This window comes from Herpailurus yagouaroundi, unplaced genomic scaffold, assembly GCF_014898765.1.
Source record: "Herpailurus yagouaroundi ecotype Mexico unplaced genomic scaffold, PumYag 64657, whole genome shotgun sequence".
Classification (NCBI taxonomy): Eukaryota; Metazoa; Chordata; class Mammalia; order Carnivora; family Felidae; genus Herpailurus; species Herpailurus yagouaroundi.
This window is the reverse complement of record NW_024417938.1, coordinates 1-15440: the sequence shown is the minus strand read 5'-3', so window position 1 is coordinate 15440 and position 15440 is coordinate 1. Positions and strand designations below refer to the sequence as shown.

The 15440-nt window shown below is 45.1% G+C and overlaps 1 protein-coding gene across 1 annotated transcript; it reads right to left on the bottom strand.

The window, feature by feature from the left end:
- Positions 1–1248: 1248 nt before the first annotated feature.
- Positions 1249–11119, bottom strand: LOC121024423 (electrogenic sodium bicarbonate cotransporter 4-like; the record flags this gene model as incomplete). Its single annotated transcript, XM_040466645.1, has 7 exons — positions 11093–11119; positions 10467–10580; positions 8883–9044; positions 7949–8127; positions 6605–6677; positions 2198–2266; positions 1249–1579 (listed from the first exon to the last, which is right to left on the bottom strand). Coding segments are annotated over exons 1-7 (955 nt in total), but the record flags the coding sequence as incomplete, so codon positions are not given.
- Positions 11120–15440: the final 4321 nt, after the last annotated feature.

Sequence of the window (15440 nt, the reverse complement as noted above, 5' to 3'; positions counted from 1 at the left end):
CACTGGGTGTTGTATGGAAACCAATTTGACAATAAATTTCATATATTAAAAAAAAAAGAAATGGCATGAGGGCATTTTAGGGGTGATGGAACTATTTTCTATCATGGCTGTGGTTGCGGAACCACTACTCTGTGCATTTGTCAAAACTCAGAACCACAGAGTGAATTTTACTGCGTGTAAATAAATTTAAAAAAAAAATCAATGAAGGGAATGTAGGGGAATCTTGGCTCTGCTCCTCCTTGTTGTGTGAACTGGGTAACTTACGCATGCTCTCTGAGCCTCAGCTTTCTCACCTGTAAAGTAGGATTAGTAATAGTACTTCAGGTCTAGTGTGGACTAAATGAAACAGCACTCCATACATGCTAATTGTGACTATAATTTCATTTCTCCTTGTTAACACTGAACCCCATGAGGGCTCCATTGGGGAGGATCCATTTCCCTTTCCTTGACTGCATATTTATGCTCACCTGGTATATTACAAATACCAATGCCTGGGTTTCCCCAAAAGATACTGATTTAATTGAACTGGGGTGAGGTCTGGGCACACAATTTTAAAAAGCTCCCAAGTGATTCTAGTGGTCACCCAGGGTTGAGAATCCCAGGCAAGCACATTACAAATCCCACCTCTGCATCCTCACTTTGGCCTCTAGTCTGGCCCTGCCAGGCTTTGGGGCCCACCCAGGGCTTTCCCTAAGTACTAACCCACAGGCTCCAGCAGTAACCGCCTCCCCCCGACCCCCAGCCCCTATCCCCAGCAGGGGCCTGGGGCCACTTCCCCTGGGTGGGATTATCTAGGGGCCAGATGCAACATGTTATTGGCTGTTCTTTTCGCTTTTAATTCTGGAATAATTTCAAGATTATATAAAATTTCAAGAATAGTTAAAAAATCTCCTGCACTTTCCACAACTTCACCAAACCTCACGTTCGTGACATTAGACTATGAAATTCTTACTCTTTGGCTCTAGTTCTCCTCCCCACCCACTTATCTTTTCAAATTGTTATTTTGAATAGTTAAAAGAGTTATATTTATTTAGTACAGGTGTTCCTCTGCACTTGGTTTGAATTTTGACAGTGGGGACTTTGTGTCCTTGTTGACTTTGCCCAACTTCTCCATTCTATCCCAGAGCCGGTAGGTTGGTGGGCTTTTGCATTTTGCTGAGTGCCTGAAACTGAGCTGGGTGGAGGCCTGTGGGCCCGCCCCCCGCCGGGGACCCTCCCCCCCCCCCGTTGGGCCCCCCCCCCCCCCACGCTGCTCCGTCTGGCCTGCACTCACGATGCGAATCTTGTTCCGTGCTTGCCTCTGTGACCCTGAGAGAGTCAGACCATCTGCGACGGTGGACCTCCCCGCGGACACCTGCCCAGGGCCAATCCACTGAGCAGGATGGGGAGCCCACGCCCACCTTACCATGACCGGGAAGATGATGGCGGCCATCGTGGACTTGAGGATCCAGAGCACCGCCAGGCAGAGTATTTGCACCAGGGTGAAGAGGTGGATTCGGCGCAGGGGCACGTGCCGCAGAAAGGCGTGGTCTGGCTGGTGCTTGGCTGGCATCAGGAAGAGCTTGCAGCGTTCCCAGAACTGTTGAGAGTGCAAGGCTCAGCCAGGTGGTGGGGACACCTTGAGTGAGGTGGCCTTGCTGGGAGCTTGGGACTGGGGGAAAGGGTGCTGCGGCAGGGTCTCATAGAAGGTAGACCCTCGTCGGTACTAAGGACGCACCGGAGGCTACTGGAGGTCTGGGAGGGGGGCCTGAGCCCTGCCCGAGGAGCGGGCCATAAATGAAAACTATGCACATTCAAGGAAAATGCAACTAATTGCAACACAAACTATCCAAGACATCTGGTGCATCACGGTAAATAAAGAACAAAACAAAATGTTTTCTTCCGCCTGAGTTGCCTTAGAGAAGAGAGAGATGTAGTGAAATGCTCATTGGAGTCAGACCCATCAGGGTTTTGAATCCTGAGCCTATTTGCTCATCTGTAAAATAGGTAACACAGCACCTATTTATATAGATTTCACTATAGAAGACCTATAAAGTGCCCGATATAGTTATTTTACTTGGCACACAGTAAATGGCAGTATCTTTATCACCATTATTCTTCCACGGTGCTGGGAAAGCAAGCACTTGGGGTTTGGGCAACATGGCAGCTGACTTCCATCCGATCAGCCTGGCGGTGGTTGGAGTGGGGAGAACCTTACCTGGATGCCATTCAGGGAGGCCACGCCCATGTAGAGGAAGACTCCATACAGCACGGGCAAGGGGATGTACTGAAATGAGACAGGGATGTGGAGCTTTGGACCCGGCTTCTGCCAGGGGCAGGCTGTTGGCTGCCCTCTTCTGCACGACAGTGCCTGCCAAGTCACAGGCAGCCTGGCCTCCCTCAGCTTGCCCCTCGCCATGGAGGAGTGGGATGTTCTGGGGAACTGAGCCTCTGAGCACTGATCTGGAGCCAGTGTCATGGGAAGGGCTGACCTGCCCCCTTCTTTCTGTGCAGCTGCTCTTCCAGCCTGGCTGCCCTCTTTTGGTCCCTGCAGAAGCCATGTGCTTTGGCTGAAGACACACCTTCTGGAACATGGGAAAGCTCCATAGAAAGCCCCCTGTTTATTCTTGTCAGCTTCTTTCCACTTCCAGCCCCAGCGGAAGACTGCCTCCCACCCCAAAAAAGCTGCATTGCTCTGGGAACCTTTAGTGAGCTGACCCACATTAGCAGAGAGTACCTGCTGACTAACAAAAATCATATACCACACACAATTGGATTTTAAAAAGAAGCAGAACAGATATGTATATGGTTTGGTGGCATCTTTCCTTCCAGTCATGCTCATAGGTAGTTTGTTAGCTTTTTAAAAAATGGGATCATACATATCATTCACACTGTTCTACAGACATCATTATGACTCTTTAGAAGCTTTTGAGGTATTTCTCTACTGTCTAAGCTGTGTTTCTGCTTCTTTCATCCTTCCCTTTATCTGCCCCTTGGGCTTACCATTGGGAACAAGACTCTGCCTCGATTCCAGGGTTGTCATATTGGAACATGTGGCAGAACACAAGTCCTGTACCCAACTTTTAGATGCCATTTAGGATGTCCATAAATCCAACCGAATAAATAACCGCTCTTTTAAAATAAATTGGGCATATCTAAAATAAATTAGACTTGGTTCAGTTTTTAAACACAAACTATGATTTGGACCTATAAAGCATAAACTTTAATTCAAGACATTGATCTTAAAGTAAAGAAGGGAAACCTGGGCCATTGCATCATTCCATTTGTACATGGCTTATAAGATTTTTGCCTAATTACGAAACAAAAAAAAAAAAAAACCTTTCCATGAACAACACTGTCCTAATCATTTTCAAAGTGTGGGAGCAATTGAGGGAGAAATAAAATCTTAAATAAAAGACTTAGCTACTGTCTGTAGTAACACAAATTTAGATGGCTTAAAACTTCCCTGTGTGAAAACCACATCAAACAGGAGAACTGGGCTAACTCTTAGATAATTTGCAGTTACCAGTGTCTGGTCCTAAAGTCCCCTATCAACCCTAGTAAATTATCTCCTGTCCTGTCACTTGTAAGCTCAAACAGCTTTCTTGGCAAATCCCAAAGGCCCATGACATCACACTCTGGCCAGTGATGGGCTGTGATCTAAAATTCTATATTAGCACAAATATTCCTTGGATGCCCAAAGACAGGTTCTTTTCAAGTATTAATGAAACAGTACAGTGACAAAAAAAATAAAAAAAAAAAAAATAAAAAAAAAAAAGGTGCCTCTAGGGTCCACTTTCTACCCTCTATTGGAGGAGTCAACAATGATCACAAACGTAAGACATCACAGCCCTCCCATATAATTTGAGGCTGAGACCATGAGAACAACTCATGGAGCTCAGAGGGAGAGCTACTGATATGGTCTAGGCTCCCCTGAGGCAGACTTCTGAAATCTACAGTACTGAACAGTAGTGGCAAGGTGCAAGCAAAACAAAACCTGAAACAAGACAAACCTTCAGGGTTTGGGATGGACTGAGTAAATCATTTATGCTGCCTGTCAGATAACATGGCCTCCTCATCCCCCAGAGCCCTTGTGTGGCAAGATAACCAAAGATTTGCATATTGGTGTTGAAAGGGCTGAAGATTAACACCAGTCCTCTAGCAGTAAAAATCACTGTCTAAAATTAGTATACATCCACCAAGGGGGAGATTTCATTCCTTAGTGCTCAAAGTGTAGTCTTTGGACCAATGTTATTGGAATGACCTGTGAACTTGTTAAAAATGCAGAGTTTTAGGGGCGCCTGGGTGGCGCAGTCGGTTGGGCGTCCGACTTCAGCCAGGTCACGATCTCGCGGTCCGTGAGTTCGAGCCCCGCGTCGGGCTCTGGGCTGATGGCTCAGAGCCTGGAGCCTGCTTCCGATTCTGTGTGTCTCCCTCTCTCTCTGCCCCTCCCCCGTTCATGCTCTGTCTCTCTCTGTCCCAGGAATAAATAAACGTTGAAAAAAAAAAAAGCAGAGTTTTGGGTCTCACCCAGACCTCCTGAATAAGTATCTTTTTTTTTATTTAAAAAAAATTTTTTTTAACGTTTATTTATTTTTGAGACAGAGAGAGACAGAGCATGAATGGGGGAGGGTCAGAGAGAGAGGGAGACACAGAATGTGAAACAGGCTCCAGGCTCTGAGCAGGCAACACAGAGCCCGACGCGGGGCTCGAACTCACGGACTGCGAGATCGTGACCTGAGCGTCAGGCGTTCAACCGTCTGAGCCACCCAGGCACCCCCTCAGTATCTTTTTTAAAAATTAAGTTTCAATTTTAATTCCAGTGTGGTTAACATACAGTATTATAATAGTATCTTTCTTTAACAAGATTCCCAGGTGATTTTTATACACATTAAAATTTGAGAAGCCTTTAGAGCAGAATTCTACTGGATGAACTGGTACAAAGGTAGAGTTAATAACCAACTTAGAAACATTGATAAAAATAGAAACACCGATAACTAGGATCCTTTAAAATTTGCAGCACCCAGGAGACCTCTCCTCTTTTGGCTACATAAACAAGAATTAAAGATCTCAACTCAAGTATGTTTTGGGTAGATAGCCCTCCAGTATAAGTTCTCCGAGGCTGATAGGTACTCAGCTATGCCTAATTTGACAGGCACGGGCAAACATAGAGTTGCAGAAAATTAAGTAAGCTTTATGGAAAATTTTTCTTATTGGAAGTAAATGCTGGGATTAAATCTAGGACCTCAGATCTGGGTTAAGTCATAGTTTTCTTGAACTGGTTATACAGAATATCTCTTCTTTCACCTAAATTTAATGTAGTATTTAGTACTGGTGTCAGCTAGTGATAATGCTTTCATCACTTAACCAATTGTTTTGAAAGCCTATCTCTTTTTTCTGTTGCTGTTGTTAGAGATGATTTTCTTTTGCTTGGTTAAGATGGAAGACTCTTGAATAAGATAGTTGTCAGGTTGTGATGGGGAAGGTCTGTCTCAAAGACACTCTTCAGCTCTCATTCCCAGGAGCCGTTTTGGGTGGAATCAGTCTCTGAAGAAGTGTGTGTAAAGTTGTTGGCTTCCTCTGAAAGCCTATGTTCATAAAAAAGTACAAAACTATAAATAAAATAAAACAAAACAAAAAGGTATGTACCTTAATACAATCAAATGAGAAATCCTAAATCTTATGATCAAGAAAAATCTAGATAGGTCTTCTCTGTTATAAAATGTATCAAATAGATTAATTGGTGGTGAATAAAATGATATTGTATTTTTTCCACTCTTACTATAAAAGAACTTGGGTAGGACTTTTCAGATCATTTTGTCATTGAACACAATGATGATACCAGAGCTTTTGGAGCTCTGTAGACTCGTGGAAACTTTTCCATGATGGCCAGAGTAATAATGAACATTGCCCCATATTTGACTTCAGAATAAACCAAGCCTGGCGACACTCTGGTCATGGACTTGTGGCCTCCAGAACTGTAAGAAAGTAAGTGTTGTGTATGCTTTCTAGTCTGTGGAATTGTGTTATGGTAGCAAATGAATACAACAGGTGAGTTGCTGAATTGGACAGACAGAGACATCTGAGCAGAAAGAGACTGTTCTGGGGACCCAGGCTCTGAATATATTCCCATTTGATTTCATCTCTTCCAATTGGTCTGGAGGGACATGAGCAAAAGGAGCTTCCAACTATGTGGGGAAAAATCAGTTATGTTCCCAAGAGATGTAAGAAGAGGAGCAGAGAACAGGCCGCAAGATAATCTATAAAAGGCTTCCCTCTGTAAGTTTTAAACTTCAGAAAATGGGTGAGCAAAGAGGCATCTAGTGAGCCATAAATCACAACATGGAAAACATAACCTGCTTGGGAAGCTCTGATCCAAGCAAGGATGGAACTTGGCCAAACTTTCTGAGGGAAGAATGCCCTCCAGAAAGGTGGAAAAGATCAGTGAGGTTTGCCTGGTGCCGATTATAAGCAATGCAACATTCCAGAAAACAAGGATGATGATGAAATATCTCTTTGGGTCCTTCCTTTTTAGGGTTCATGTGGCGACCCTCTCCCCAACTCAGGCATCAAGTCAGTGCCTTCTCAGGTGGCTAGGGCTCTGAGACAGGGTATAGAGCCTTACCTTCAGGATAGGAGCCAGGAAGACAGAGATGCCCGTCAGGATGAAGACAATGGTGCCAGTCACTCTTTGTTCCCTGGAAGAGAAGGGCACACGGTCACGGTGGACTGGGAGATGCCCCATCACCATCCTAGCCCTTTGGCCCTCCGTGTGCACCTAAAGGTTGTGTCCAAGGCCCTAGCCTCTGTCTTGTTTCCCCATTCCAGAGAATAAACCTGCTGCCTGGGCCCAGCTGGCAGGTACATGGGAGGAGAGGAGCCCTGACCAAGGCAGTTTGTAGGGGCATTTGGGAGGTTGCCCAGTGCAGTGACTAACAGTGGAGGTACTTGAGCCAGACTGACTTGGATGTGTAGTTAAGTGGCATCAGGAAAGGCCCTAAATGTCTTCAGCCTCAGCAAAAGAAAGATAATGACAACTGCCTTGGGAGTTGCTGTGAGAATGAAATGGGATATACATTGCTTATTATCCCTGCCGTTTGATTGTAATAAGATGTTACATTTGTAGGGCATGACTAAGAGGAATCGGAGGAAGGGGGCCTGGCTGCTGGCTGCTGGAATCAGAGGAAGGGGGCCTGGCAGAGCAGGTATGTTTTCCTGAGTGCCCAGGCCCAGGCCCAGGCACAACCCAAGTGGGAACTGAGGACTGGGGGGCAGATTGTTCAGGCCCAGTCCTCTAGGGCTCAGGGGTCCAGGAGGGACCCCTGCCCTGACCAGAGAAGGCTCACCCCAGGGAAGCTGGGTAGCCCAGGTATGCTACGGTAGTGAGGAGAGACTTTTTGAACAGCCAGTGTCTGGTGTGGGCTCACCCCAGAGCCCCTAAGAGGCACATGCCTGCCTGTAACAGGTATGGGATTCACATGGACTTGAGAGAAGGAGGATTGAGGGAATGGAAGTGATAGGCCATGGGCCACAGTCTAGGGAGTGGCAGTGGTCCTGGGAAGACTCTCTGGATGAATGGGAATTGGGTAGGACCTGTACCCACAAGAGGGGTTGGGAGACAGTGGTAGTGGGGGTCTTAAAGAAGAGGAGACAAAAGGACAGGTCAGAGGGGAATGTGGAGACATTGAGTAGCCTATGCAGGTGAGTGGTCAGTGTGCATACAGACTGTGGTGGGATACTGCTTGCAATCCATTACCAAAAAAACACTACTTAGAACTGAATTTTTGTCTCCTTCCTCTCTCCCTCAGGAATATTACTCCCATCCTTGCAGTTCCTGGGTTGCCCAAGCAGGGCCCTTTTAGCCCAGATACCTCGATGGTGAAAAAAAAAAAAAAAAAGCAACATCTGCTTCCCTTCTCCCAAAATCAATACCCCTGCTCAGGCGGTCCCGTCACTGCTCCCCACCTACCTGACCCCCAGAAACTGGGGCTGCTCCCCAGGGGCACTGGTCTCCGTCTCCATCTTGAGGCTGTCGATGTGGGCGATGGAGATGACCGTGGCTGCCACATACCAGGGGAGCCCCATGAAAGAGCACAGGGCCATGAGGATGCCCACCCAAAACAGGTCCAGATGGTAGCCAGCAGCCTTCTGCATGGGGCAGGGGGAGGGTTGGTATGGGGTGAGGGAGATAGAAATCTCCCCAAAGCAGCCATTTTGCGGAACATGGTTCAAAGGCTCCCCTCAGCATTCAATAGGTACTCTTAGGGTGCTGCTACCCTGTAGTGTTCAGGCCTCCCCAACCCCAGGGTTTGCTGAGCCAGGGAAGGGACACAGGAAGGTGAGGAGAGGGGTGTTCAGGCTTGGAGAGGCCTTGGGCTTGGGTCCTTGGGAAGAAGTTTTCCTACCAGTGGCCATAATATCTCTGTAGTTCTTGAGTAAGAGGCCTTGGCTGGGGTAGGTCTTGGGATGGGGGAGAGGGTAGCCCAAATCTCCTCAAACCCAGAGGCAGGGAGGGAGTTGCAGAGGCCAGGAGGGCTTAGGATTCTCTTCTGCCTCATGGTTCTAGGTCAAAATTTCCTGTTAGGATCTGCTCAGACTCCCAAGTTCCTGTCAGGAAGCATGGAGCCAGAAGGTTACTTTGGGAGAAACAAGGAGCCTGTGCCCAGTAGCCCACCCTGGGCTTGGTCCTGATCCTTGGATCAAGTCACCCTGGCTCTGGTGGCCTTACCTACATCTGGAGGTCACATTTCCCTACACATGCACCAGAGCTCCACAGTCTTCTGACCTCATATCTTGTTTCGTAAATGGCCTCAAATTTTGACAGAAGCACCATCTTCCTTCTTTTTCCTTCTGACTTTGTGGGAAGAAAGAAGTGGTGTTCCTGCTCCTAGCACCCGCCTCACCCTCAGCTTGTTCTCCTTCCGGTTGACTATGACAGCTGTGATCTGCTGGTCCATGAAGATCAGGATGGTCACCAGCAGGGCAGGCAGGATGCTCGCCAGGTACACCCACCACGGGTTCTTCCCAAAGGGGGCCACGAACCAACCTCGGTCAGGCCGCGTAGGCTGAGCGGAACAAATGGAAAGGGCACTTTCCTCTCTCCTTTGTCCCAGTGCACTTGCTGTCTGGGGCCCCACTCTCCCTGCCCTCCCACCCCCGACCTGGGGTGCTTTTTGAGTGCAATCTTTTCCTTTCAAGATGTTAGGCACCTGCGACTTTAAAGAGACCATGGAGGCAGATAGGCTTGGGAAGGACATGGTGTCTGCTGAACTAAGATCACTGGGGGCAGCCGCCCTGAGATTGGTTGGGAATGGGGAGGTGCAGAGCCAGAGGCTGCCGGGAAAGAGCTTGCAGTCACTAACTGCAAGATAACAAGAAGCGAGAATGAGACCCAACAGGCAAGAATACAGAGCCTGACGCTTCTGCCTCTCCTCTGAGTCACCTGTCTGGGGAGCATTATAGGATGCTCTGTAAAACACCAAACATTAATTCAGACTTGCATATTAAGAATGAGGGATTAAAACTGAGAATAAACTGAGGGTTGATGGGGAGTGGGAGGGAGGAGAGGGTGGGTGATGGGCATTGAGGAGGGCACCTGTTGGGAGGAGCACTGGGTATTGTATGGAAACCAATTTGACAATAAATTTCATATTTAAAAGAAACAAGGGATTATCTGTGCAGGGGCTGGGCTGAAATTTATCTTTTGTTTTATCTAAGAGAAAGAGGTACTTTCTGTGTTTAAATTACTTTAGGAGCCCTGAAGTAATACCGAGGAGGTCAAGCCCTCAAAGGCAGGGAGGGTCAGTTCTAGAACCTCCAAGCCCAGTGCAGGTGGGTGGTGCTCCTTGTGAGGGAGCAGGGCTTGAGTTTAGCCATGAGCAAATACCAACTCAGGACTGACTGGGACTTTGTGCAGCAGTGATTCTCAAACTGGCAGTTTCCAGAAAGCCATGGACGGCTTATTAAAGTGCAGAACTCTGGGTCCCACTCCCAGACCTTCTGATTCCACAGGTCTGGGGTGGGGCTGAGAATATGTATTTCTAGTAAGTTCCCAGGTGATAATGTGATATTAGTCTGGAGACCACACTTTGAGAATCGGAATTCTAAGGGATCATTTTCAATAGACCCCAGGTGGCCCTGCTTATAGACTGCCTGAGCCATGGGATTGTAGACCCTTAAATGGAAATCAGGGGGGGCTTCTGCCAGGCTGGTGGGTGGGTTTCAGTACCCTCTCCTTTCAGTGGCTACACTGCAACATTTCACTGTGAATAAGTCCCCAGCCTACCATCTCAAGGGACCCCCCCACCGTCCCCCCCCCCATCCCCGCCCCACTGCCGAGGCTGTGGGGAGGAAGGGCGGAGCATACACAGAGAACCCACAAGTCGCTTGGCTAAGAGTATATGAAAGTTTGATCAGCATAGAGGGGAAAATCACTGCAGCTGGTGGGCAGGCAAAGTTAATGCCTGGAGCAGGAGCCAGGAGCAAACCTTGATGACGCTGGGCACATGCAGCTTGGGGGTTGCCAGACCAAAACAGGCATCAATTCCACAGAACAGGAGGATGGAGAAGATAATGGAAAAGTCTGCTACCAGAGCCCGAACCTGCAGAAAGGAGATGGACAAGTGAATGAAGCACCCTCCTGCTTCCTGAAGGACTGAGTCCTCCAGCAGCACAAGAACGGTTAAGAACTTGGGCTCTGAAGTCAGCAGACCTAGGTTCAAATCCTGGCTGCGCCCTTGCCAGCTGTGTGACCTTGGGGAAGCATATCGTCTCTTGGATTCTCACTTTCCTCATCTGCAAAATGCAGATAATGACAGCACCTACCACATAGACATAAGTGAGCGCTGACACATTCAGAGGGCTTTGCATACATTAGTGAAAGTGGGAAGTATTATATCCACATGGCATGGTAGCCATCGCTGAAGATATTTCCTGGTATGACAGTCTGAACTCATAAGGGGTGGTGAGGGCAAGGCTAAACTCTAATGGAAATCCTAGCTCCTGAGAATGTGTGGCACATTGCTGTACTGCCACCTGGGCTGGGAGGGAGCTCCTCGGTTCTGCTGGGGACCCCTGTCTGCTCTCAGACCTTCTATCCATGAGAAGTCCTTACCCTCTTGCTCCGTCTCAGGATGCCCATACTAGACCAGGTTCCTGACCTCACCCCCCTGCCCCCTGACCAATGTCTACACTGCCACCTTGTCTGTATCTCTTCAGAGGTAGCAGTTTCCAGAGAACAATAGGGAAAGAAGTTAGGAAGGGCAGGGGCAGGCGATGGATGACGCATTGAATGCATTCCCTATACCCCCTACTCTTCTTTAAAATTGTTAGTAAAATAACATATACAATTAATTAAAAACCCACGGAGTGTAGAAAGCAAAGTCCCTTATGCACCTGTCCTCATTTCAGATATATCCATATGTCTGCTTGATTTTAGTTGTTCTGGTGATTTCCTCCATGTCATTATCTAATATGCTATACTTTTGGGGTGCCTGGGTGGCTCAGTCTGTTAAGCGTCCGACTTTGGCTCAGGTTATGATCTCACTGTTCATGAGTTCAAGCCCCACTTCGGGCTCTGGGCTGACAGCTCAGAGCCTGGAGCCTGCTTAGGATTCTGTGTCTCCTTCTCTCTCTGCCCCTCCCCAACTCATACTCTGTGTGTGTATCTCTCTCTTAAAAAAAATAAAAAATAAAAACATTTAAAAAACTTAATATGCTATACTTTTATATTTTGATTTACTAATTTAAAGCATCATCTATTGATAAAGATTTAGCTTACTTGCAACCATCCTTCCTGCCCTTTCCTCATTCCCAAGCTTTGCAAGTTATTTTTAACCTCTTTCTATGGGTTTCCTTTGTACTTCCAAGTTATAAAATTAAACCTCTCTTTCCGCTGACTTTGCCAGTCCCTCTCATGCTCCATCATGTGAGGCTAGCTGCCCCCACCCCACCATCCTCTTCCATCTGTGACTCCTCCATGTTGGTCTTCACATTGTCAAGGCTGAGAACAATCATACTGTCTTCCATAAACATATGTTTTTTTGTGTTTTATCTGTGAATTGATTCTAAAAGTTGAAAATCAATAACAGCTTAATATTACTACAAGCAGATAAAATATTGGTCGTGGCAGAACCAAGCAGTATGCACATTTACAACTCTCTTTCTGCAATACTCCCAACATCCAGATCAAAAAGTTATTAAGTTAAACCATATGAATTTGCCATTTTTTAATAGGGTAAAGCAGTCCAATGCAGGCCATAAACTAGGTCTAACCTAGTATGAAGGTATATATAATAAACAGCTGTGAACTCTACCTTAAAAATGAAAATATAGCCATTCAGTCGATGCCTCTCTGTCATCCAGTGGCATCCCTGTCCCTGCTCTCTAGACAGATCCACTGCTCTGAATTTGGATTTAATTATTTCCATGAATGTCTTTATACTTTTACTAAATATGTATGCAGCCCTAAACAAAATATGACATTTTTTTTAATAAATAAAATGTGCTAAACAATTTTTTTAAAGTAAGCTCTATGCCCAATGTGGGGCTTGAACTCATCACCACAAGATCAAGAGTCACATGCTCTACCTACTGAGCTGGTCAGGAGGAGCCCCCAGCACGTTTAAAAATTTTACATAAATGGTTTCATATTATTTGTAATATTCTGCAGTTTGCTTTCTTTGCTCAACCTTGTGTTGGAGCTATTTTTCCTTATGGATACATGTGGTTGTAGTCTATGTGTATGCATTGCTGCTTTATGTTCCTATGACTGTTGCCCATTTCTGTCTTCATTCTCCTGTTGATAGATCAATCTGGATTATTTTCATTGTTTTCATCTTAAAAATCAATGCTTCTAAGAGCATTCTTGCACACATGTGACAATTTCTCTGGGGTGTATTCCTGAGAGTGAAAATGCCCACTGGAAAATCATATTCATCTTCAGTTCCATCAGAGAGTGCCACTGGCTCTCTGAATTGCTTGTTCCTGTTTACACTCTCACCTGCTTTTCACCTCCAACATTTGTTATCCCTCAAGACCTTCATATTTTTACCAATCTGATGGATATGCAATGGTATAATCTCATCCTTCTCTGCAGTACTAAATCCCAGGAGGCAACAGAGTAATACGTAAGAAATTTGAGGGAGAAAAAGTTTGGGTAAAAAAATTTCCTATTATATGAATTATATTTCATTCTTCAAGAAATCAACATTCTCAGATGCAATCATAGCTCTAGAACTTTTATGTAAGAAGTGACTTGGATATGATCTAGTTGGAAGTGGAAGGGGGGGAATTTGTCTTGAGGACGCATTTGGGTTGCGAGCACTCTATTGTTTACTCAGCTTGTATATTGCAAAGCTCCCTAAAGAGCCTTTTATTTAGTCCTTATGAAATATTGAGAAAAATTCAATCATTCATATCAATTTTATCATCATCATCATTATCATCATCATTAGTTATAGTAGTTGTAGCAGTAGCCGTAATATTTATTTAAGATGGCTTTAGGAGAGTGCTTATGGGATTTATGGTGGAAGAGTGTTGCTAAAATTCTTCTGGGTGCCCCACCCCATAGCACAGTTATTGCTCACATATGCAAGTGCTGTTTTGATTAATTAATGTTTTATTCTGGCCACAGAAAATGCAATTAAAACTAGTACTTAGCATCTCAATGGCATAAAAAGTCAAATACTCAGGAATAAATCTAATAAAAAATGTGCAAGAGTGTGGGGCATCTAGGTGGCTCAGTTGGTTATACGTCCACCTCTTGGTTTTGGCTCAGGTCATGATCACATGGTTCGTGGGTTCAAGTCCTGAGTCAGGCTCTGCAGGGACAGCTTGAGATTCTCTCTCCCTCTCTCTCTGCCCCCTCCCACTTACACTCTCACTCTCAAAATAAATAAATAAACTTTTTAAAAAATATGCAAGAGCTTAACGCCAAAACCTAAAAAAATTATGGAGAGAACAAAGAACTAAACAAATGGTGAAGTATATAATATTCATGGTCAGAGACTCAAAATTTAAAAGGTGTCAGTCCTCCCCAAATTGACATTTTTAAAAAAATATTTACTTAGTTTGAGAGAGAGAGACAGAGAGAGAGAGAGAGAGAGAGAGAGAGAGAGAGAGAGAGAGAGAACATATGGGAGACAGAGAGAGAGGGAGAGAGAGAATCCCAAACAGGCTCCATGCTGTCAGTGCAGAGCCAGACATGGGGCTCAATCCCACAAACCTTGAGATCATGACCTGAGTCAAAATCAAGAGTTGGAAGCTTAACTGACTGAGCCACCCAGGCAACCCCTGACATGTAGAGTCAATATAATCCTATCAAAATTCCAACAAGTTTTTATTTTAGTAAAATTTACAATGCTTTTCGGAAAAGAAGGACAAAGAAAGTAAGTTTCGTCTGTAAGGCATACAGGCTTAGTGTAAGTCACATAAATGAAGACTGTGATATTGGCATACAAATAAACCAGTCAAACAGAATAAAGAACCCAGAAACAGACCCCATCATATGTGAACATTTGACATATGGCAAAGGAGGTACTGCAGAGCAATGAGAAAGGATGGTCTTCAAAAACAAATTGCTGTGTGTGTGTGTGTGTGCGTGTGTGTGTGTATGTACGTGTGTGTGTGTGTGTGTGTGTGTAGAAACACTATCTCACACTATATGTCAAAAGTAATTCTGGTAGATTGTGAATATAATGTGAAAGGAAAAACAATGAAGCTTTTGGAAGATAACAGAATATCTTCTGTCCAATAGTCTCCTTGAGGAATATTTTGGTATATTTGATTATAATAAAACTAAGAATTTCTATTAACCAAAAGATACCACTAAGAAAGTAAAAAGGCCAGTAACATAGAAGATATCTGCAACCTTATGATCACAAAAAGGTTTCTATCCTTTTTCTGTATAAGGAATTTCAAATCAGAAAGAAAAAGACCACCCAATAGAAAATGTGCAAGAGATTTAAATAGGCACTTCGAAGAAGAAAGTCAAATGGCTATATAGCCAGAAAACACATAAGATTTTCAACTTCATTAGTCATTGGGAAAACGAACATTTTAAAAACACAATGAGATACTACTACTCAGAAAGACTAAAGATAAAACTCTAACAATACCCAGTGTTGCCAAGGGGACTTGACAATAAGAGAACTCAGTTCTCTCTGACTCTAAATCCATGCTCTTAACTTGAAAAACCCTGGTGAGGGAAATACAAATCAAAACCACACTCAGGTATCACCTCACGCCAGTCAGAGTGGCCAAAATGAACAAATCAGGAGACTATAGATGCTGGAGAGGATGTGGAGAAACGGGAACCCTCTTGCACTGTTGGTGGGAATGCAAATTGGTGCAGCCGCTCTGGAAAGCAGTGTGGAGGTTCCTCAGAAAATTAAAAATAGACCTACCCTATGACCCAGCAATAGCACTGCTAGGAATTTATCCAAGGGACACAGGAGTACTGA